Source organism: Diabrotica virgifera, chromosome 1 (assembly GCF_917563875.1).
Source record: "Diabrotica virgifera virgifera chromosome 1, PGI_DIABVI_V3a".
NCBI lineage: Eukaryota > Metazoa > Arthropoda > Insecta > Coleoptera > Chrysomelidae > Diabrotica > Diabrotica virgifera.
The window spans coordinates 167,341,505-167,364,937 of NC_065443.1; the positions used below are offsets into that span (position 1 = coordinate 167,341,505).

Sequence of the window (23,433 nt, forward strand, 5' to 3'; positions counted from 1 at the left end):
GTCGAATATTTCGCGAACTAAACATCGGATCGAAAAACTGAAAAATACGTGTTCAATAATTTTCAAAAATCTATCCAATGACACCAAACACCAACCCCCACTACACCCCCTGGAGGTGGGGTGGGGGGGTAACTTTAAAATCTTAAATAGCAACCCCCACTTTTTATTATAGATTCGGATCCGTAATAAAAAATTAAGTAACATTTATTCGAAACATTTTTTACAATTGTTAATAGATGGCGCCTTAATTGGAAAAATTCGATTTATTAGCGCCATCTATCAGAAATTTTAAAAAATGTTTCGAATAAATGTTGCTTAATTTTTTATGACGTATCCGAATCTGCAATAAAAAGTGGGGGTTGCTATTTAAGATTTTAAAGTTACCCCCACCCCACATCCAGGGGGTGGGTTGGAGGGTCATGTTTGGTGTTATTCGATAGGTTTTCAAAAAAGATTAAAAATCTGTTTTTTGGTTTCTCATTTGGAAGTGTATTTCGTGAGATATTAGAGCGTTTCTATAATTTACCTATGGTATCAGGATAAATCGTTTTTCCCAATTATAGCGCCATCTATCCACAGTTCGAAAAAACGTCTTGAATTAAAGTTGCCTACTTTTACGTAACGAATCCAAATTTGAAAGAAAAACTGGGGATTTCCATTTAAGATTTTAAAGTTACCCCCCACCCCACCTCCAGGGGGTGTAGTGGGGATTGGTGTTTGGTGTCATTGGATAGATTTTTGAAAATGATTGAAAACGTATTGTTCAGTATTTCGATCCGATGTTTAGTTCGCGAATTATTCGACCGTTCCACTACTTTTGGGACACTCTATAGAATATACTTGTTAAGCACTTGTCAAAGTACTTTGGAATACCTATCAAATGAGCTCAAGTAGAAGTTAACAGCATCAAAATTAAGCAAGTTATAATGAAAATAAGAGAACCCTTTCGATTATTTTAGGAAAAAGTGAAAAATAAAACATACGCTATTTCCACCAAAATTAAAATTTGTAGTAATCCTCACAAGAATTTCTTAAGGTTAATATAGTTAACAGTTAGTTAATAATAATGATTTCAATAATTTTGGCCGGTTTAGAATGCATATTTTTGAAAAAAAAAGATATAATTTAAAAAACTCAGAATTTTTAAAATTATCGTACTTTCCATTTTCTTTTGATAATACATAACTCCAAAAATACTCAATATACGTAAAAAATGATAGATAACTATATTTTAGTTTTTTCTGTTACAAATACTTTACCGATTTTGCTTTTTCCGTAGAGTAAAAAATAACCGAGATAGAAACGTTTAAAATTTCAATTTTGCTGCGAGAACCATGTAACCGGGACCATTTAACCTTTTATTTTTAAAAAACTAAGAGGTTTAAAAGGCTAATTTTGACGTTTTTAATAGTTTTTGGAATCAACTTTTAATTAGTTTTTAGGTGAACCTGATATCTTAAAAATTAACGGAGTTATTTACAAAAAAAAACAATAACATTTTTTGGAAAAATTTTTAAAAGATACATTTTGAAACATTTTTGGTGCATACATTTTAATGCTATCAACTTGTTTGAGGGCTTATTTGATAGATATTTTATGAACTTTGACAAATGTTAAATAAGTTTATGTTATAAAATGCATCATTTTCCCGGTATTTAAGCTTGAATACTTAGATTTGGATACTTGACGAAAGAAATATACATTCAATTACCTATAACTCACTTTTAGTTAACATTGAAAGGTTTTTCTAGTAAGGAGTTTATTTGATTTTTTATTAGCCTCAATTTTGGTAATAATAACTTTTTTGTAAAAACTTATAGTTTTTGAGTTATTTATGAAAAATCGGTTAAAAACATGCATTTTTCTCACGAAAAATTAAAACCTTTGATTAATAACTCAAAAAGTCTTGATTTATTTTAATAACTTTATATAACAAATTTTGCTTATAATTTGTCCCTCTATCGAATTGTGGGGTTATTTTTAATAAAATAATTTTCACCCCCGAGGAGGGATGGCATCCACTCCCAGGGTAAAAGCGCAAGTTGGCACCATGTCCACCTTTGTTCCTTGAGATATCCTCTAACCACTCACCAATTTTCATACAAATCGATGGAGGTTCAACGAAATCGGAGGTAATAGCTTATATCCACCTTCAGTGACTGCACTATAATACCGTAGCCGTAAAAGGGTTATTGAAATATTTACCGTCTTCTAAATGAAGTAAGGGGTGATCAATGAGATGAAGCAGTACAATGGGAAAACTAATGATTACAAATTTCGTAAGTACAGTACGGTATGAGCAAGAATAGAGGAAGATGGGGAGTCAGCGTCAAAAGAGCAATAAAAACCTTAAAAAGAACTTCAAAATTCGTCATTATATATACACCTGCTAATATATATAGAACAAAAGTGGTTCGATGAGAATTCGTGTAGACACTGTAAGCTATTTTTTGTAATTAAATTCAAAGATTTCATAGATGATGTTTCTCATATTCCATACACCAGCTCATTTGTTTTTGTTAAACTCTAGTTATCTTTCTCTGTATGTGTATCTGAGCACCTTCTTTGCAACTGTAAATTTTTCCGTTCCTTTCAAGTTCTGAAACTGATTTTTGATTTCTTTTTGTTAAAAATATTTTACCTTGATTTACGATTAATTTTTAAGAATAAATTTACAAAATAATAATGTACTACTACTCAATAATTATTATTATTGGTATATATTTTAAGGATATAAGATATGACTCAGAAGGAGCTTCACTGCGGTCAGATACTACTGGAATATTTAGCAATAAAGCTTCAAGTAGTACAACGAACGAACATCAACAGAGAATTAAAAGTCTGGAACAAGAGGTATTCACATACATCCTTCTGATTATTATTTTTGTTTATTTTTGTTCCGTATTTCTGTTTGATATATCTTATACATTTTCTTATCTTTTCCTATTCATAATTTCGGGAATTTTAGAAAACATGCTTTTTTATTTATGCTTTATAAAACAAAATTTCATCATTATTATTATCGAATCTCATATTTATTTTAAAAATAAAATTTTAAAGCTACTACTTGACAAAATCACTTTGTACGTTTATTTATGTATTCCACTTTTTTGTTCGCTTTTTACTAGAGTATTATTTTTGTGAAAAATTCAAATATTCGTCAGTTAGTTATTAATTTGGTGAATGTATAATATTTATAGTGTGGTGGTCTTTCGTAATGCTTATTTATATCCTTCAAACTTCTATTTGAAATTACAATTTTAGTGTTTGTAAAACATACATGGGAAGTAGTTGTTCAGGTAGTTGTAGTAATTACACGATTTTTACAATTTTTTATCTTAGAAAAAAGTGTACACTTAGTAATTCGTAAAGCAATTATTGTTTTCTTGCTTAAGATACTTATTCTGAAACTAATATTGGAGATAATCTGCAAGTATTCTTCTATACTGAGATTCTTCTGCCTCCTTGCTTTCCACTAACTTACATTATACGAATAAAGTTCATAAGTTTAGAATTCTATATAGTAGTATTTTTAATTATAAATGTTGCAGTTAACTTGTTTGTTGCAGGTAACTGGTGGGATGAATTGTGTATTATACAGTGCGTTCATAAAGTGTGGAAACGATATATCTCGTGACTTAATTATTTTCAGAGTTAATGCTCTGACAGGTCGATTTTTATTTTTAAATTATGATTTATTGACGTATATCCCATAATAGTGACGTCATCGATTTGGGCGTGATGACGTCATCGATGATCTTTTTTAAATATTAATAGGGGTCGTGTGGTAGCTCATTTCAAAGCTTATTTAATTCTCTATTCAGCAATATAAACACTAACATCATAATTTATATAGGGTGGCCAGAAAAATCAAATTTTTGAATTAAATTAATTGCCGCAAAAAAAGAATATATGTAATTTATTTATTTGACAAATAAACATTGCTTTTCGCTTAAATTAAATGTTCAAACTTCCAAGAGGCAGATGGGTGGCTGTTTGACATTTAATTTAAGAGAAAAGCAATGTTTATATTGATAGAATAAACATTTTTCTATATTCTCTGGCACCAGTAAAATGTACTTTGAGTTAAATAAATTACATAAGTACATTCTTCTTTTTGCGTCAATTAATTCAATTCAAAAATTATTTTTTGGTCACCCTGTATAAATAATGATGTTAATGTTTCTATTACTGAATAGAGAATTGAATCACCTTTCAAATGAGCTCCACCCGACCCCTATTCCCATTTAAAAAAATCATCGATGACGTCATCACGCCCAAATCGATGACGTCACTATTATGGGACATACGTCAAAAAATCACAATTTAAAAATAAAAATCGACCTGTCAGAGCTTTTAGTCCTGTCGCCAGGGGGGGTACAACGGCCTTCTTAATTCAGATGGACTTACCCAAGTTTTTTTTATGTATTTTGACCCGTAGAACACGAATTTTTTGGGTAACAGTTGATCCGGATGTCGATAAGATTGTTATAAACAAAGAAGTTGAGGAATTACATAACAGCGATTTCTCGCAAAACAAAACATTTTTTTGTATTTTTTTGGGTCATTCTAACCAAAAAATGTTCCTACAAGTTTTTTCGTACGATGCATAGTTTTCGAGATAAACGCGGTTGAACTTTCAAAAAATGGAAAAATTGCAATTTTTGAACCCGAATAACGTTTGAATAAAAAAGAAAATAGCAATCCTGCTTACCGCCTTTAAAAGTTTAAGTCAAATTATATCTGTTTTGAATATTTGCATTGCTAAAAATTTATTTTTTGATTGTTAAAAAAAGCTATAAACACATACTGTTTCCCGTGCCTAATACATGCGTTTTAATGCATGCTACTTACAAATAGCCCCGCTTGCACTTTTACCTCCTCTACGTACTCGTTCGATTTTAAATGAGAAATCATTGAAACATCACTCAAGCACTAGGTGTTTATAGCTTTGTTTTAACAATAAAATAATATATTTTTGGCCATACAAATAATTAAAACCGATATAATTTGACTTGAACTTTCAAATGCGGTAAACAGAATTGCTATTTTATTTTTTAATCAAAAGATTTTCGGGTTCAAAAATTCCAATTTTTCGATTTTTTGAAAGTTCAACCGCGTTTATCTCAAAAACTATGCATCTTACGAAAAAATTTGTAGGAACATTTTTTGGTTAAAATGTCCCAAAAAATTCAAAAAAATGTTTTGTTTTGCGAGAAATCGCTGTTATGTGATTCCTCAACTTCTTGGTTTATAACAATCTTATCGACATCCGGATCAACTGTTACCCAAAAAATTCATGTTCTACAGGTCAAAATACATAAAAAAAACTTGGGTAAGTCCATCTGAATACAGGAGGCCGTTGTACCCCCCCTGGCGACAGGACTATTTAACTCTGAAAATAATTAAGTGGCGCGATAATAGATCGTTTCCACACTTTATGAACCCACTGTATAATCCTTTACAGTAATTTTTCTTTGACAAAGCTATTTGGCCAACTGTTATCGACCATTTGCCAATGAACCCATTAAATTTTTTATTTATTTTTACTGTAATCTCTTAATTACCAGCATCGTGTATTCCTTACTTACAGCCATCAGTTTTTTGTTAGTACATACTTTTACATGCCATTTCACTGCACTTAATGAATATAATTGTTGATTTCCTGGAGTTCCTGTATATTAGTGGCAATGAGGACTATCTTTACTGGAACTGGAATACTTTCTTATAGCCGAATGTGGAGGCGACTAAGGTTATGTCTGGACATTTAAATCAAAAACAATGTCACAAAGGATATTCCTAATCATTAGTTTTACTTCTGTATCTTTTTCTCTGCTAGTTGCCCATATCTATAACCCATTCTCTGTTAACCCTATAATTTTTTTTTATTTAAACAGTTTTTCATAATGTGATACACATGGTGTTACTCATTTTTTACATACATATAACCAGTGTCATAGCACCAAACACAACCCATTCTTTACGTTCGAGCAGTTATTTTTTTTTCTAGTAGGTTTATAAATTAGCGACCTATTAGCGATAAAGCGCCTATACTTGCTGCCTACCTATCTTCTTTTTTTAATTGACACTATTTTTTAAACGTTAATAAAATTTTTTTTAGTTAAATTGTGGCTTATTTCCCATTTAGAATAGTTGATTATTATTTTTTAACAATATTTTTATTAAAAATAATTTTAATGATATAATTTATTTTTAGCTCCAACTGGAAAAAGAAAATAACGCATCCTTACAATTTGTGATCTGTCAAGCGGAAACTTTAGAAAGCCGTTGTCAAAATATGCAAAAAGAACTACAGGCTAAAGAGGAAATCATAAACACTCTGCAAATTGAAAATGAATCTCTGAATACTAGAATTTCAACAACCGCAAATCAAATGAAGGATATGCAAAATAAATTAGAGACAAGTTATAACGAGAACCAAACATTATCTAAAAAGATTACAGCAGAGTCCAAAAAATTCGATGAGTTGGTGTCCCAGTACTCGGAACTTAAAAGTAAATATTGTGGTAAGTTGATTTAATCTGACAAGTCTTGCATAGTTGCATAGTTTTTTATTGTATGTGTATTTGGCAGTGTATTAAAATCTAAACTAAAAAGAAATCTCTTCTTGGTCAAAGTTAAATTACCATTAAAAAGATTAAGTCAATGGTTATCGTCATCTACGTTTTGGTATATTTCCATGTATTCATCCGAACTAGGTTTCCTTTTGAAAGAAATGGATTGTAGAAGTTCAAATAGACTCACACAAAGATCTATCATTGAGTGACAAGAGCTTTTAAATGTTACATTGCTTTCCATATGATCACATTTAAAATAATATTGTACAATATTGCATTATTTTAAATGATTAGGCACTAAAATACAGGGTGTCCCAGACTAACTTACCCACGCTATATCTCTTAAAGGAATAGAGATTTTCGAATGGGACAAAAGGTGATATATTCTACTTGTAATACACTTTATTATAACGTCCAAAAAAATCATCCCCTAAATAATCATCCCTTAGTTACAACCCCTAACTTTAATTTTTTTAATAGCACCCTATATATTTTTTTATAGTTTTGGATGTGGTCTTTTATCGTCTATTCAACACATTTTTTGAAAATAAAATCGGTTCGTAAATAACCAAGAAAATATCAGTTTAGTTTTGTTAATTGTGTGTCCCAGACTAATTTATCAAGGCTATATTTCATAAACGAATAGAGATTTTCGAATGGGACAAAAATAATCTATTACATTTGTAATACACTTTAATATGGCCTAGAAAAAAAATATCACCTAAATATTCATCCCTTAGTTACAACCCTTTACTTTATTTTTTTTTTAATAGCACCCTGTAAGTTAGGGATGAATATTTAGGGGATGAATTTTTTCTACGCCATATGAAAGTGTATTACAAATGGAATAGATCAGTTTTTGTGCCATTCGAAAATCTCTATTCGTTTAAGAAATATAGCCTGGATAAATTAGTCTGGGACACACAATTTAACAAAAATAAACTGATAGTTTCTAGGTTATATACGAACCGATTTTATTTTCAAAAAATGTGTTGAATAGACGATAAAAGACCACATCCAAAACTATACAAAAATATACAGGGTGCTATTAAAAAAATTAAAGTTAGGGGTTGTAACTAAGGGATGATTATTTAGGGGATGATTTTTTGTACGCCATATTAAAGTGTATTACAAGTAGAATATATCACCTTTTGTCCCATTCGAAAATCTCTATTCGTTTAAGAGATATAGCGTGGGTAACTTAGTCTGGGACACCCTGTATAAAAACAATGTCCAGATGCCTTTTCAACTGATTAATTTACTCAAATATTTATTATTTCATGTTTTATGGTCTAGAGCAGGTGTCACCAATTGGCGGACTGCGGTCCGCATCCAGACCATAGGCTAGTTTTATGCGGACCGCCGTTAAATTCAGAATATAGTGTTTGACAATTTTGAAAATGTTTGGCCATGAAATTGTGTACTATGTTTGGTTCAACTTATGTGTGCGAAGCCGCCTTTTCAAGAATGAACTTTATTAAAAATCGTTGCAGATCTCAGCTTACAGATGGATATCTCAACTTCCTAATGAGAATCAATTGGACTAAACTCACTCCAAGCTTCAGACAGGTTGTACATAATAAAAAATGCCATTTTTCTTACTCTTACTTTGCTCTTAGGCACTAGAAAACCTCAAAAATAATAATTTATACATGGATTTTCAAGCTTCGAAAATGCTTATTTTCGCATTTTCAGATTTTAAATCGTTTAAAACTTGAAATCTATCAACTTTTGAGAAAAATGGCAGATCTTTGTTTAAGATGACCCAAAAATGATAAAAACATATTTTCGGGGGCAAAAACGGTAATGTATTGAATTAAAAAAAAATTGTTAAACAATAATTTCTGAACAACAATTTGGCTCGGCACCCTTCTAATTTGTTTATAGGGGATGTTTTTTAACAAGAATCCGCAAAGAAACCGAATCCGAACAACCAGACACAAGTAGCATTAAATCCGGACGCCGGAAGCGTCATAGGTTTTCGAAACGGACCCTCAGAGAACATAATTGGTGACCCCTGGTCTAGAGACTAGCAGTTGGGAGTAGATAAAAAAGACGTACACTGTGTATACCCTAAAGGTGGCTACAGACTTGCATGTATTCGTGATGCGTGATTCGTCCAGTTCATTGTAGTTCGTAGTAATTCGCAAGTAGAGCATACAGACTATGCGTTTGTTCACGATTCGTATACGCGATACCTGATTTATCCATATCCGTCGCAGTTTAAAATTAGTTAACGAAAGTCATATATAATTATTTTTAAATTGTATGTACATACATATTTCTGCTCTGAAGATATGGAGGGTGACGATGATGTAGCAATAGCTAGTGCTTCTTTTATACTCATGCGCAAAAGAATAACCGAAGCCTATATTCACCCTCGAAAAAACTACTGCGCACAGCCAGTGGACGAATTAACTATGAACACCACAAACCATACATACTCTGGACTCTAGACCTTTCACGTAAATAGTCAAGGTCGACAGCAAATTAGTTGCCTTTCCAATCCAGAGATGTCGCCTTCAGTCAATTTTCTTGTCACATTTACCAATTGACAATTAAATTAATGGGTTATTTTTGTATTTACTTTACAATTTGTGGTTTATTATTATAGTGGTGTGTTACCTTTTTAATCAGATTTAATCACAATTTTAATCCATTTTATTAATCTTCTCTCCGTTGTTATGAGTAGAATTTTAATTTACACTAAGCGTTGGATCATCCCGTGCTGTGTTTCTCCACATGTAAAAAACAATATAATGGATCCAGTTTATTCTTTGGAAACAGTTGAAAACAGTTTATTCCTAAAGACGAGTGTGTCATCAACATTTCGGGCCTATATATTTTTCGGAAATTTGTAAAAGGTTATAAGGTATTTATCTAAAACATCTTCCTACAATATCTTAGATATTCTTTCAAAAATTGTCTTTCGACTAAATATTAAACATTGATTTATTACAAAAACAATGCTTTTACTTGGCACATGGCAGTAGTGTTTAGCATTTTGAAAATAAAATTGGAATATTTGAAGTTTTCAGTAAAACTATGATTTTTGTTTATATTGGTATTTCAGCCCCGATTACAACACTACCTACTACCATAACTTTAGACAGAACTCGAAGACTTTTAGTAGTTTTTATGTAGATGGAACTTTTAAGGTAATTTTAAGTTATAGTACAATTATTGGATAAAGCATTGAATTGTCTTTCTGTTTTAATTTCCTGTGAAATTTCATCAAAAATCCAGCAAAATTTATAATTTTAAATTTGTCAATAACTATAATTAATTTATAACTATAATTTGTCAATTTGGTGGCCTTTCCAATCAAGAGATGGTGTTAATTCGACCTGAAAAATTAACATGGCCGTGGAACGTGTAGAGTATGTACGGTTTGTGATTAACACAGCCCGAACTTCGGCGATACACCGATTCGTGTTGATGCGCAGCCTGCGGCTAAGGCCACACGGGCGATAATAATTTACGGCGCCGTAAGAGCAGTAAATACAGATGTTAAATACAGTTAAAGTCAGAAAACTACAATATCTGGGACATGTTATGAGGGGCGAGCGTTATAACTTGTTACAATTAATAATGCAAGGAAGAATACAGGGTAGAAGGAGTCGCGGAAGAAGACGCATCTCCTGGTTAAACAATTTGAGAGCTTGGTTTAATTGCACTTCTGCTGATCTCTTTAAAACAGCGGTATCGAAAGTGCGAATTGCCGTGATGGTTGCCAACCTTCTTAGAGAAGATGGTACATGAAGAAGAAGAAGAAGAAGAGCAGTAAACCTGACGAGGCATTGGTTGACTAACTCCTATTTCATCTACAGTTGGTGGAGGAGTTAGTCAACCAATGGGTTTACTGCTCTTACGGCGCCGTAAATTATCACCCGTGTAGCCTTTCGCTTAGTTGTTCGTTCATTTACCCCTTCCAAGCGAATTATTGTGCACATACGAATCCTGCTATTTACGAATCGACTTTTTAACGAACAAGACCCTTCACACTAGTCTGAACTGCCCGTGCATCGCGCATCTCGAATCGCAAATACATGCATGTCTCCATGTCTTTAGCCACCTTAATGGTTCTGAGTATCTTTATGTGTTTTATTTCCGCCAATCTTTTCATATGTGATCTTTCATTCTTCAACTGTATAGATTAGCCTTACGCAAATTTAACCTGATTTTACTGCCTGTTCCCTTAAAATACAGCACTAATTAACTGTTTGATACAGATTTATTAAACAGGTACCAAAGCGGAACTAGAAAGAGAACATAAACAATCTGAAAGAGTGAAATCGGCAAACGATAGAAAAATTTTTGAGTTAGAGGAAGAAAATGATAAATTCAAGTCGAAAATTCGAGAATTGCAATCAAAATTGGACGCGGCGTTAACAGAAATAAAGAAAAACCAAAATATAGCGGTGTCTAAAAGTCCAACCTTGACTTCAAACATGTTAAATACTGACTATATTTCTGTTTTAGTTCAGGACCCAACAACACCTTCAGGAGCTACGGAAAAGAACCCAAAACATCTACAAATAACTCCTTCCGAAACCCCAAAGTCTTCCTCTTCATTAACGTCCTTAGGATCGCCGTCTGTAAGTACACCGGAAAAGTATAACATTGATTTTGAAGATCTGCTGAGGAACTCCAAAAGTGACAAAATTGTCAGTGTGTTTACTTCTTTAAAATACGTAAGTATCAACGGAGAATATAATATTATTTGTATTGTCGAAATATATTTATGTATTTTGATATTGCTTCCTTTCTATTGTAAATTGTTCTTCGTAAGGTTTCTTTATAATACATTCAAAATCTTGAATGGAAATAGTTGAATGATTCGTTGACATTTAACATTGGGACATGCGAAAAATTTCGACCCCAATGCTTTTTAAATGTATTCATTTTTTTCGAATCCGGAGAAGACTAATAAGTATTTTTAATAATAAAGATTACGTTATTACCGAGGGCCGAAAATCCCTGAAAACTTCTACAATCTTTATTTTAATAAGTTCCGGGGGTGAAAGGAAAAAGAGAAAATTTAGTGTGATTTTTAATTTCAAATATCTCATTCAAAAGAAATTTTTTGTTTATTCGAATACGTTTACTCACGGTTTTTGCTCTGAATTAAAAAAAACCGCTTGGTTTAACATGAAATTTTGCATACACATAGCTAATGTATAAAAAAAGTGATATTGTGCCGATGTGTGATTTTACCCTGGAGGTGAGTTTCACCCCTTCTCGGGGTGAAAAAATATAACTGACGTGGATAAACTGACTCATTCCAAGCATCTTTTGTTCTATAGAGTTTTTTCACTAAGTCAATCCTTTTCGAGTTATTTGCGAGTGAATTGTCCATTTTCAACAAAAAAAAAAACACGTTTTTAGACGGTTTTTCGCAAAGAACTCAAAAAGAAAGTATTTTTCAGTAGAAGCGTAGTTGTAGCTAATGAACAACAGGTTCAATTCCAGATCTGGTCAAATTCCAAATCGAATATTTCAACATAAAACAACCAAAAAATGAAGCACTTTTTGAGAAAAACTTTTTTATGTGTTTTAAAAGAAACCTTAAGTTTTTAAAAAACACTTTATTTTTGTTTCTTAAAAAAGTCTCTAGCATCAAAAATAAGCAAGTATGCTCAAAATAAAGTTGGTGTTTTTTTTTTGGTAAAAAAAATCGGGAAAATCACCCCCTAATTAGCATCTCAAATGAAATAAATCGTTACCGCTTCACAAGTTGCGTTACTTATGTTGTATTTAAATGATCTGTAAGTTTCATCTGTTCAAAATGCTTATTTTTGAAAAAAAATTGTTTTAACCCATTAACGCCCAAGTTTTTTTTTATTTAAAAATCTTTACTTTTAGGGTTGATTTGATGAAAATGTTAATAATTTAATCCAAAAAACAAGTTTTTCGGTTTCCTGTCTTTTTTTTAAATTATATGGTGTTACCATATGGTAACGCTGGGCGCTTAATGAATTTTTAGGATAGTTGAAACCAAAATTTTTAATTTTTTTTTTATATATTTATTTGAGAATATTTTCATCGTCTGGTATGGTATGCTATAAAACAATTAACACACAAACCAACGTTTCATTTTTTACACATTGTTCGTCCAGATGTTGTACATCTGTCTCCAGCACATTGCCTTCTAGTGCTTGATGTAAGAAATGGTCGAAGCGATCAAAACGAAGATCTGGCAAGTTCTGTCTATGTAGACTAGGTCTTCCTGTATATAAGGGACGACTTCCATATCTTCCGAGAAGAACTTGGGCCAATTCTCTCCTAAACGATAGCAAGGATATATTTTTTTAATTGTTTTATATAAATGCCATGAATTATGGACTGCAACATCCAACAACCATGTTACAATTTGCCAGTACCATTTTTTACTGCAAATTGCTACTCGGTAGGTTGAAATACCTTGATCCATCCAGTCGGTACCCACCACATTTTGTTGTATTCAGCAATATAGTGAGGCCGACTTACTTAAATGTGGCCTTTTTCTTCATGAGAAAATCTTTTTACCGTGCCCAATGCTGACCCACTACAACTCGTAGATGCTATTGTAACAACAGAGTTATCTTTCCGTCGCACCAGTAACACTATCGCTTCTGCTAACAAAAATCCACGACTGAAAAAAAATAAGATTATGACTTCGTAAGCGCCCACCGCAACCATATGGTAACGGCGTAATTTGACTATTCCTACCGAATTCGCTACATTTAATTGTTGATAAAATACAACAATTTATAATAAACTAAAAGGGAAGTTCCCTAGGTTGGCTGTATTATATACCATACCATATTATATACCATATACTATTATATACCATATAGTTAAAAAACTCTAACATGAAGTAAAACCACTTCTATGTAAATTGGTATATTTATTAAAACTTAAAAAATCCCAATGGATTGAGTAAAATATGTCCAATTCAGAACGTTTTCAGACCTATCGGTCCATCATCAGTGAATCTACAATAAAATAAGTAATCCCACTATTAGAATTGAAAGATGGTTGAAATTTTTTAAAAGCTAAAAAAGTGTGGTTAGATTACTTACGTGCATACTTGCTAAATAGCCCCAGAACCAAACAATGGTTGAATTTAAAATTCGATTTACATTATTTAAAAATAATATTAAACAGACTAAACGCCGATGTTACAGGATATAACCTACGGGAACATGGTGAAACCCTACCAAAAACTCAATCAACCATCTTAGGCCAACTTTGACTATAACTTATAGGGGTGAGAAACCCCTATAGAGCAAAAGTTGCTTGTAATGTAGTCAGTTTATCAATTTCCAGATTTATTTTGAACCTATATTTTTCACACCCGAGAAGGGATGAAACTCACCCCAAGGCAAAAGCACACATGGCACAATATCACTTTTTTTCTTTGACTAGCTATGTGTATGCCAAATTTCATGTCAATCCAAGCGGTTTTTTAAAATTTACAGGTTTTGCAATATTTTACCGTCAGCGAATGGACTAAAGCAACTTTCGGTCCTCGGTAATAATGTAATTTGCGTTTAAATTTTTCAAAAATATTTATTAGTTTTCTCAGGATTCAAAAAAAATTAATGCATTTAAAAAGCATTAGAGCCGAAATTTTGCGCCTACGCCCTTAATACTTCTTCTTCTTTTTGTGTAGACATGACTCTGTCTGCTTTTCAACGTGCCTCTAGTAAGTTGGCATTACATCGTTTTCGTGGTCTTCCCACTGATCGTCTTCTTATTGGGGTACCGTCTCTCGCCGTCCTTACTACTCTATTTGTTGTCATTCGGCTTATTAGGTCTGGATCCCGCGTATGAAAAAAAAGTTGATTAATAGCAAGCTGAAAATTTGTTAATAGCTTAAGGGTATCTAGTCGGACAAACTTTGACAGATGGGAACACTGGAACAGGGGAAGTTTTAATTGTGGAACAGGTTAAAAATTTGGAACGGTCAGACCACGAAAACGGCACATGTATTTTGTCCGACAGAAGAGACTTAAACTCTCCGAACAGAGATTAAACTCTCATGCAAAAATCAGACTGCTATTTATCACCAAATGGGCGTTTTGATGAGTGGAACATGTAGAATATGTCAAATGACAGGAATTATGACAGGTGATAAATAGCAGTCTGATTATTGCATGAGAGTTTAATCTCTGTTCGGAGAGTTTAAGTTTGTTCTGTCGGACAAAATAAATGTGCCGTTTTCGTGGTCTGACCGTTCCAAATTTTTAACCTGTTCCACAATTAAAACTGCCCCTGTTACAGTGTTCTCATATATCAAAGTTTATCCGACTAGACACCCTTAAGCTATTAACAAATTTTCAGCTTGCTATTAATCAACTTTTTTTTCATACGCGGGATCCAGACCTATATGTGGTCATTCCATTCTACTATTCTGTGTTTTACCCAGTTATTAATGTTGTCCACCTTGGATCTCCGTCGTTTATCTGCACTGCTAGCTCTGTCCGATGGTGTCTTACCATTGATTTTTCGAAGTGTTTTAATCTCTGCTGTTTCTATCATTCTCTTTGTCCTTTCTGTATCAATTCGTGTTTCTGCCGCGTATGTCATTATTGAATGACTGTTTTTAAATTCTGCCTTTCACTTCTTTTCCGATATTTTTATTTCTCCATATTGTTTCATCCAGACAAGCTGCGGCTCTTTTGCTGTATTCACTTGATCTTCCTCTTCTGTTACGAGCTTTCCTTAGCTAGATAGTGTGATGTCTAGATATTTAAGCTCCATGACTTGTTCCATTATCTGGCTCTAATTTATACCGTATTAGATTTGCTGATATAACCATGTTAAACATAGCGGTTAAAGTTTCTAGCGGTTATATTAAATTGGTGCAGCATACGTTGTAAATTATCTTCACTTTGAGAGATTAGTATTGCGTCGTCTGCATAGCAGATTATTTTAAGTTGTGTTTCTCCCATTTGGTATCCCTTTTTTGGTCTTACTTTTTTTATTATTTTATCCATGAGAGACTCGGGGAGTCTCCCTGTCTTATCCCATTGCCAGCTTCATTTGGGTCAGTTAGTTCATCTAGTTTTATTTTTTGTTGTTCTGATAGATATTTTCGATCGTTTTAATTATTCCCAGAGGTACCTCTCTTGCATAAATTAAATGGATAATGTCCTTTAATTTGATCCTGTTAAATGCCTTCTTAACGTTCACGAAATATAAGTGCCGGTTTGTTGCATTCTAATGATTTTCTCTCGAACCTGCCTCATTATAAATATAACGTCGGTACATGATCTTCCCGATCTAAAATCTTGTTGTTCTTCTGCTAATGTTATAATTGTATTCAGTTTGTTATCACTTTGGTCGTTAATTTTAGTGTTGTGTTTAATAAATTAATTCCTCTGTAATTCTCCGGGTTCGATTTTTCTCCCTTTTTGAAGAGAGGTATTAGGATGCTTGATCTCCATTCTTGTGGTATTCTGTTTTGTTCTATTATTTTTTTGATTAGTTTTTTATTTAACTAAATTATTAAACTATTATTTAACTAAAAATTTATAGTATCAATAAGAAAAGATATCAATGTAGGCTCAATTGAAAACACTTTAAACAAAATATAATAACGAAAGGATAGTAAAAATATACTTACTCAAACTTGAGATCCATTTTTACCATAAATAATAAACACCATCAGATCAAACAGTCAACTAAATAAACAGGTTAAATCAAATCCTCGAAACAAACGCTGAAAACTAGTAAACAAGTGTCCCTTCAAAGTCATGCATCGCCATCTAGTTAAAATTAGAATTACTTCTCGAATAAATGTTCTTTTTTTCACTATATTTTCTAATCCACCTCTTCTTTTTAACAAGATCCTTTGGGAACACAAAAAATCTACATATCCCTCTTTCACTAGTGTTTGCAATTCGGTTCAAAGCACATTACTAATGGTTCACAAAAGTTTAACTTTTTCCTTGGGGAATATCACTAAAAAACTATATTTTATAGAAATTTAAGACCGAATTAAGGTAGTAATATCTTAAAAACACTATACTTAAGCTGAAAAAGCAGCAGAGGAAGCAAAATTTCAACTTTATAGGAACTAAAAAGGCTTGAGATTGTTTACAAAGTCATAACAATATGACAGTCGTGACGTCACACTTCGGCTTTAAAATCTCTTCATATTTTCCTATATTTAAACTATATTTATGTACCATATTATATCAGATATTTTCTACCATGTAGAAAATTTCTAGCAAATTTGTAATAATGTATTGATACATTAGCACAAAATTAATAGTAAAATTTTAAATAATCTCTTGACTTTTAAATAATCTCTACACATAAGATCGTCCCCCGCGTCGACAGAGACCACGTGACCTGTATCATAATTAACGCTCCCAGCGGATACGCAACGTTGCTGAAGCTACAGTGTCGGCACAAGTAGCCAAAGGCTGTCTGCAGGAGGGAGTTTTATCTCCCCTCTCTAGAATATGAGAATATGAAGACTTACTTATGATCCCCAAAAAAAGTGCCATCCTCAAACTAAGCAAGGTGTAAAGACTTGCTTGTCTCGGAATCACAGGAGCTATAAGAGGCACACCAACGGAAGCTATGATCTTAAAACTAATGGACATTACATACACAAACTTTGACGAACACACTTGTTAAAATAAAATTATCTTTCTGGTCGTGGATGTTTTTGCTCTGTCTGTCATATTTGACAAATTTTCATGGATGTTTTTGCTCTGCCTGTCATATTTGAACATTTGTCAAATATCACAGACAGAGCAAGAACATCCATGACCAGAAAGATAATTTTATTTTAAAAAGTGTTTTCGTCAAAGTTTGTGTTTGTAATGTCCATAGTTTTATATATTTGATACATTTTAACTACCTTGGAGATCTTAACAAATTTCACAGCTAGAATTAAGATAAATTTGACAAATACAACTCATCATAGAAGTACTTATATAAAATGTAACCCAGCACTTCCAGTATCCTACAGCCGTACACTAGCTCGATACAATTTTTTAACACAACATACACACAAAAAGTAAGATTCCCGCCCTTAAAACTGAGTGAACAGGTATTTTGTGAGGAGATGGTGGCATTGCATGCATTTACAGATGTTAGCTGCAACCCTCTTGTAACTGATATCTTTTAGTTTTGTTTTTTAAAACAAACAAAAACCTCTGTATTAGTCTTTTTCATGTGCCTTGTCTCAATAGTTCGGCAGATGACAATCCGAACCATTGCCGCAAGTTTTGGAGCCACGAGTGTCTTCTCATCCCTGGACCCATCCTGCTGTATTGGTCTGGATACAACAAAAATTTCATCATTTCCGAAAAAACCGTTTCATCGTTACGCCGTCTCTTTTCGAAGGTTGACGATCCAAATGGCAATTGTAGTTTTGGAAACTGTCGCACGAAAAATTTCTGCAGATGAGCGGTCAAACTATCTTCTCAGGTGTTTCAGCCACGACTTCTGGCGTCTTCATACTGATCTTTTGCCATGTACTTTACCTGCTAATATAATTTAAAGTAGTTCATATTTTTCCCCTCTCAACACATGGCACAAGTATTTAATCCAGAAAGCCACTACGCATCCGCTAGGAAAAATATTCTGATTCGGATTTTTTGCACAATCTTACTCAAAAAGGACTCCTTTTAACAAATTTGCATGTTGCCAGGACCAAAAGGTGGTCAAAAATTTTTTAAACGTTTTTTTTTTTGTTTTTTTCCTAAAATTATTTTTTTGCATGGAAAAAAGTTTTTTTAGGTTTTTTGGATCATTCCAAACAGAAAAGGTCTTTAGTGACTTTTCTCTAAAAATGATAGTTTTTGACATATAAGCGATTAAAAATTGAAAAATTGCGAAATCGGCCATTTTTAACCCTCAAAAACTATGTGAAAAACTGAAAATTTGAATGTTGCCAAGGTAGGTAGATATTCTTTAAACATCGATTGATGAAATCCCGAAGAGTTTTTTGCAATGTAATATTCAAAACTCCTTTGTTTTTTAATTGCTGATCAAGCGTGCGCGACACTATTTTCCACCGACAGTATGGTGCAAATGAAAGGAATAAATTCGTTATTTCGTAAACCGGCGACTTTAAGGAAAAATCCAGAAACAGGTCGTTTTTTATTTCTAAGTTATGATATTGTGGCATGTATGGTATACTAGTGACGTCATCCGTCTAGGCGTGATGACGTAATCAATGCTTTTTTTAAATGACAATAGGAGTCGTGTGCTAGCTCATTTGAAAGGTTCTTCAATTCTCTATTCAGTAATATAAACATTTACATAATTATTTATACAGGGTGTCCAAAAAATTTTTATTAAATTAAATTATTTGACAAAAAATGAAGTAGAAGGAGACCTTGTATAAATAATTATGTAAATTTTTACATTACTGAATAGAGAATTGAAGAACCTTTCAAATGAGCTACCACACGACCTCTAATCTCATTTAAAAAAATCATCGATTTCGTCATCACGCCCAGAAGGATGACGTCACTAGTATACCATATATGCCACAATATCACAACTTAAAAATAAAAATTGACCTGTTTCGGGATTTTTCCTTAAAGTCGCCGGTTTACGAAATAACGAATTTATTCCTTTTATTTGCACCATACTGTCGCGTCGGTGGAAAATAGTGTCGCGCACGCTTGATTAGCAATTAAAAAAACAAAGGAGTTTTGAATATTGTATTGCAAAAAACTCTTCGGGATTTCATCAACCGATGTTTAAAGATTATCTACCTACCTTTTCAACATTCAAATTTTCAGTTTTTCACATAGTTTTTGTGAGTTAAAAATGGCCGATTTCGCAATTTTTAATCGCTTATATGTCAAAAACCTTTTACAAAAAGGCCTTTTCTGTTTGGAATGATCCAAAAAACCTAAAAAAACTTTTTTCCATGCAAAAAAATAATTTTAGGAAAAAAAAACAAAAAATAACGTTTAAAAAATTTTTGACCACCTTTTGGTCCTGGCAACATGCAAATTTGTTAAAAGGAGTCCTTTTTGAGTAATATTGTGCAAAAAATCCGAATCAGAATATTTTTCCTAGCGGATGCGCAGTGGCTTTCTGGACTAATTGTATTTTTCTTTCTTTGATTATTCTTAGTAATTACTTTTGTTTCTTCATGCGCTGAAGTACCTCATTGTTAGAAACTTGTTATACCCATGGAACTCTCAGCATCCGTCTGTATTCGCGGTGTGCAAGTACTTGGAAAGGGAAACGAGAAACGACCGTGCGCGAGTCGCGGAGAAATATTGCATCTATCTTAAATAATTCATATTGTCAATTGAAATTGTCAAATTGACGTATATTTCATACCTTCTGTCATTGACGCAGAAAAATTATATATTGCTCCACAATATTGATATGATATGCAATTATTATATAAAGGTAAATTTAATTAATTGTATTTTGCTTGCAGTACTGCATTTTAATAACTGATTATATTTACTACATACAATTGTTTACGTTTGCTAAACATAACCTGCATCTTATTTTTTCTTCTTATTATTTTTTTGGACTATGGTCTTGACAATTATCCAGCAACCAGGACTAATATAATTGGCCAATATAATTAAAAGTGCGAATAAAAGTACAGAGCGTAGAAATAGAGGTCGCTTTGCCGAACTTGCACGGTCCCAATATATACGTCTCAAAAGCATATTTTCTCTTTTCTATATCAGAGTACATTTTCCAATAGTCATACAGCAAGACAGAAAACACATAACATCTGATCATTCTAATTCTGAGCTACAGACTAAGGGCTGATCTTTGTGTGTGTGTGTGTGTGTGTGTGTGTGTGTGTGTGTGTGTGTGTGTGTGTGTGTGTGTGTGTGTGTGTGTGTGTGTGTGTGTGTGTGTGTGTGTGTGTGTGTGTGTGTGTGTGTGTGTGTGTGTGTGTGTGTGTGTGTGTGTGTGTGTGTGTGTGTGTGTGTGTGTGTGTGTGTGTGTGTGTGTGTGTGTGTGTGTGTGTGTGTGTGTGTGTGTGTGTGTGTGTGTGTGTGTGTGTGTGTGTGTGTGTGTGTGTGTGTGTGTGTGTGTGTGTGTGTGTGTGTGTGTGTGTGTGTGTGTGTGTGTGTGTGTGTGTGTGTGTGTGTGTGTGTGTGTGTGTGTGTGTGTGTGTGTGTGTGTGTGTGTGTGTGTGTGTGTGTGTGTGTGTGTGTGTGTGTGTGTGTGTGTGTGTGTGTGTGTGTGTGTGTGTGTGTGTGTGTGTGTGTGTGTGTGTGTGTGTGTGTGTGTGTGTGTGTGTGTGTGTGTGTGTGTGTGTGTGTGTGTGTGTGTGTGTGTGTGTGTGTGTGTGTGTGTGTGTGTGTGTGTGTGTGTGTGTGTGTGTGTGTGTGTGTGTGTGTGTGTGTGTGTGTGTGTGTGTGTGTGTGTGTGTGTGTGTGTGTGTGTGTGTGTGTGTGTGTGTGTGTGTGTGTGTGTGTGTGTGTGTGTGTGTGTGTGTGTGTGTGTGTGTGTGTGTGTGTGTGTGTGTGTGTGTGTGTGTGTGTGTGTGTGTGTGTGTGTGTGTGTGTGTGTGTGTGTGTGTGTGTGTGTGTGTGTGTGTGTGTGTGTGTGTGTGTGTGTGTGTGTGTGTGTGTGTGTGTGTGTGTGTGTGTGTGTGTGTGTGTGTGTGTGTGTGTGTGTGTGTGTGTGTGTGTGTGTGTGTGTGTGTGTGTGTGTGTGTGTGTGTGTGTGTGTGTGTGTGTGTGTGTGTGTGTGTGTGTGTGTGTGTGTGTGTGTGTGTGTGTGTGTGTGTGTGTGTGTGTGTGTGTGTGTGTGTGTGTGTGTGTGTGTGTGTGTGTGTGTGTGTGTGTGTGTGTGTGTGTGTGTGTGTGTGTGTGTGTGTGTGTGTGTGTGTGTGTGTGTGTGTGTGTGTGTGTGTGTGTGTGTGTGTGTGTGTGTGTGTGTGTGTGTGTGTGTGTGTGTGTGTGTGTGTGTGTGTGTGTGTGTGTGTGTGTGTGTGTGTGTGTGTGTGTGTGTGTGTGTGTGTGTGTGTGTGTGTGTGTGTGTGTGTGTGTGTGTGTGTGTGTGTGTGTGTGTGTGTGTGTGTGTGTGTGTGTGTGTGTGTGTGTGTGTGTGTGTGTGTGTGTGTGTGTGTGTGTGTGTGTGTGTGTGTGTGTGTGTGTGTGTGTGTGTGTGTGTGTGTGTGTGTGTGTGTGTGTGTGTGTGTGTGTGTGTGTGTGTGTGTGTGTGTGTGTGTGTGTGTGTGTGTGTGTGTGTGTGTGTGTGTGTGTGTGTGTGTGTGTGTGTGTGTGTGTGTGTGTGTGTGTGTGTGTGTGTGTGTGTGTGTGTGTGTGTGTGTGTGTGTGTGTGTGTGTGTGTGTGTGTGTGTGTGTGTGTGTGTGTGTGTGTGTGTGTGTGTGTGTGTGTGTGTGTGTGTGTGTGTGTGTGTGTGTGTGTGTGTGTGTGTGTGTGTGTGTGTGTGTGTGTGTGTGTGTGTGTGTGTGTGTGTGTGTGTGTGTGTGTGTGTGTGTGTGTGTGTGTGTGTGTGTGTGTGTGTGTGTGTGTGTGTGTGTGTGTGTGTGTGTGTGTGTGTGTGTGTGTGTGTGTGTGTGTGTGTGTGTGTGTGTGTGTGTGTGTGTGTGTGTGTGTGTGTGTGTGTGTGTGTGTGTGTGTGTGTGTGTGTGTGTGTGTGTGTGTGTGTGTGTGTGTGTGTGTGTGTGTGTGTGTGTGTGTGTGTGTGTGTGTGTGTGTGTGTGTGTGTGTGTGTGTGTGTGTGTGTGTGTGTGTGTGTGTGTGTGTGTGTGTGTGTGTGTGTGTGTGTGTGTGTGTGTGTGTGTGTGTGTGTGTGTGTGTGTGTGTGTGTGTGTGTGTGTGTGTGTGTGTGTGTGTGTGTGTGTGTGTGTGTGTGTGTGTGTGTGTGTGTGTGTGTGTGTGTGTGTGTGTGTGTGTGTGTGTGTGTGTGTGTGTGTGTGTGTGTGTGTGTGTGTGTGTGTGTGTGTGTGTGTGTGTGTGTGTGTGTGTGTGTGTGTGTGTGTGTGTGTGTGTGTGTGTGTGTGTGTGTGTGTGTGTGTGTGTGTGTGTGTGTGTGTGTGTGTGTGTGTGTGTGTGTGTGTGTGTGTGTGTGTGTGTGTGTGTGTGTGTGTGTGTGTGTGTGTGTGTGTGTGTGTGTGTGTGTGTGTGTGTGTGTGTGTGTGTGTGTGTGTGTGTGTGTGTGTGTGTGTGTGTGTGTGTGTGTGTGTGTGTGTGTGTGTGTGTGTGTGTGTGTGTGTGTGTGTGTGTGTGTGTGTGTGTGTGTGTGTGTGTGTGTGTGTGTGTGTGTGTGTGTGTGTGTGTGTGTGTGTGTGTGTGTGTGTGTGTGTGTGTGTGTGTGTGTGTGTGTGTGTGTGTGTGTGTGTGTGTGTGTGTGTGTGTGTGTGTGTGTGTGTGTGTGTGTGTGTGTGTGTGTGTGTGTGTGTGTGTGTGTGTGTGTGTGTGTGTGTGTGTGTGTGTGTGTGTGTGTGTGTGTGTGTGTGTGTGTGTGTGTGTGTGTGTGTGTGTGTGTGTGTGTGTGTGTGTGTGTGTGTGTGTGTGTGTGTGTGTGTGTGTGTGTGTGTGTGTGTGTGTGTGTGTGTGTGTGTGTGTGTGTGTGTGTGTGTGTGTGTGTGTGTGTGTGTGTGTGTGTGTGTGTGTGTGTGTGTGTGTGTGTGTGTGTGTGTGTGTGTGTGTGTGTGTGTGTGTGTGTGTGTGTGTGTGTGTGTGTGTGTGTGTGTGTGTGTGTGTGTGTGTGTGTGTGTGTGTGTGTGTGTGTGTGTGTGTGTGTGTGTGTGTGTGTGTGTGTGTGTGTGTGTGTGTGTGTGTGTGTGTGTGTGTGTGTGTGTGTGTGTGTGTGTGTGTGTGTGTGTGTGTGTGTGTGTGTGTGTGTGTGTGTGTGTGTGTGTGTGTGTGTGTGTGTGTG

General features: G+C 34.9%; 1 protein-coding gene across 5 annotated transcripts in view; it reads left to right on the top strand.

Annotated features, from left to right (window-relative positions):
- LOC114338775 (centrosomin) overlaps positions 1 to 23,433 on the top strand; it is a 652,106-nt gene that overhangs the window by 465,858 nt on the left and 162,815 nt on the right. For 4 of the 5 annotated variants that reach the window (XM_050641722.1, XM_050641725.1, XM_050641721.1 and 1 more), the window contains 3 exons: positions 2,731 to 2,853; positions 6,218 to 6,527; positions 11,061 to 11,272. In XM_050641722.1, coding sequence (XP_050497679.1) covers positions 2,731 to 2,853; positions 6,218 to 6,527; positions 11,061 to 11,272 — 645 coding nt within the window. The remainder of the gene's footprint in view (positions 1 to 2,730; positions 2,854 to 6,217; positions 6,528 to 11,060; positions 11,273 to 23,433) is intronic. The other variant, XM_050641724.1, reaches the window with a different exon arrangement.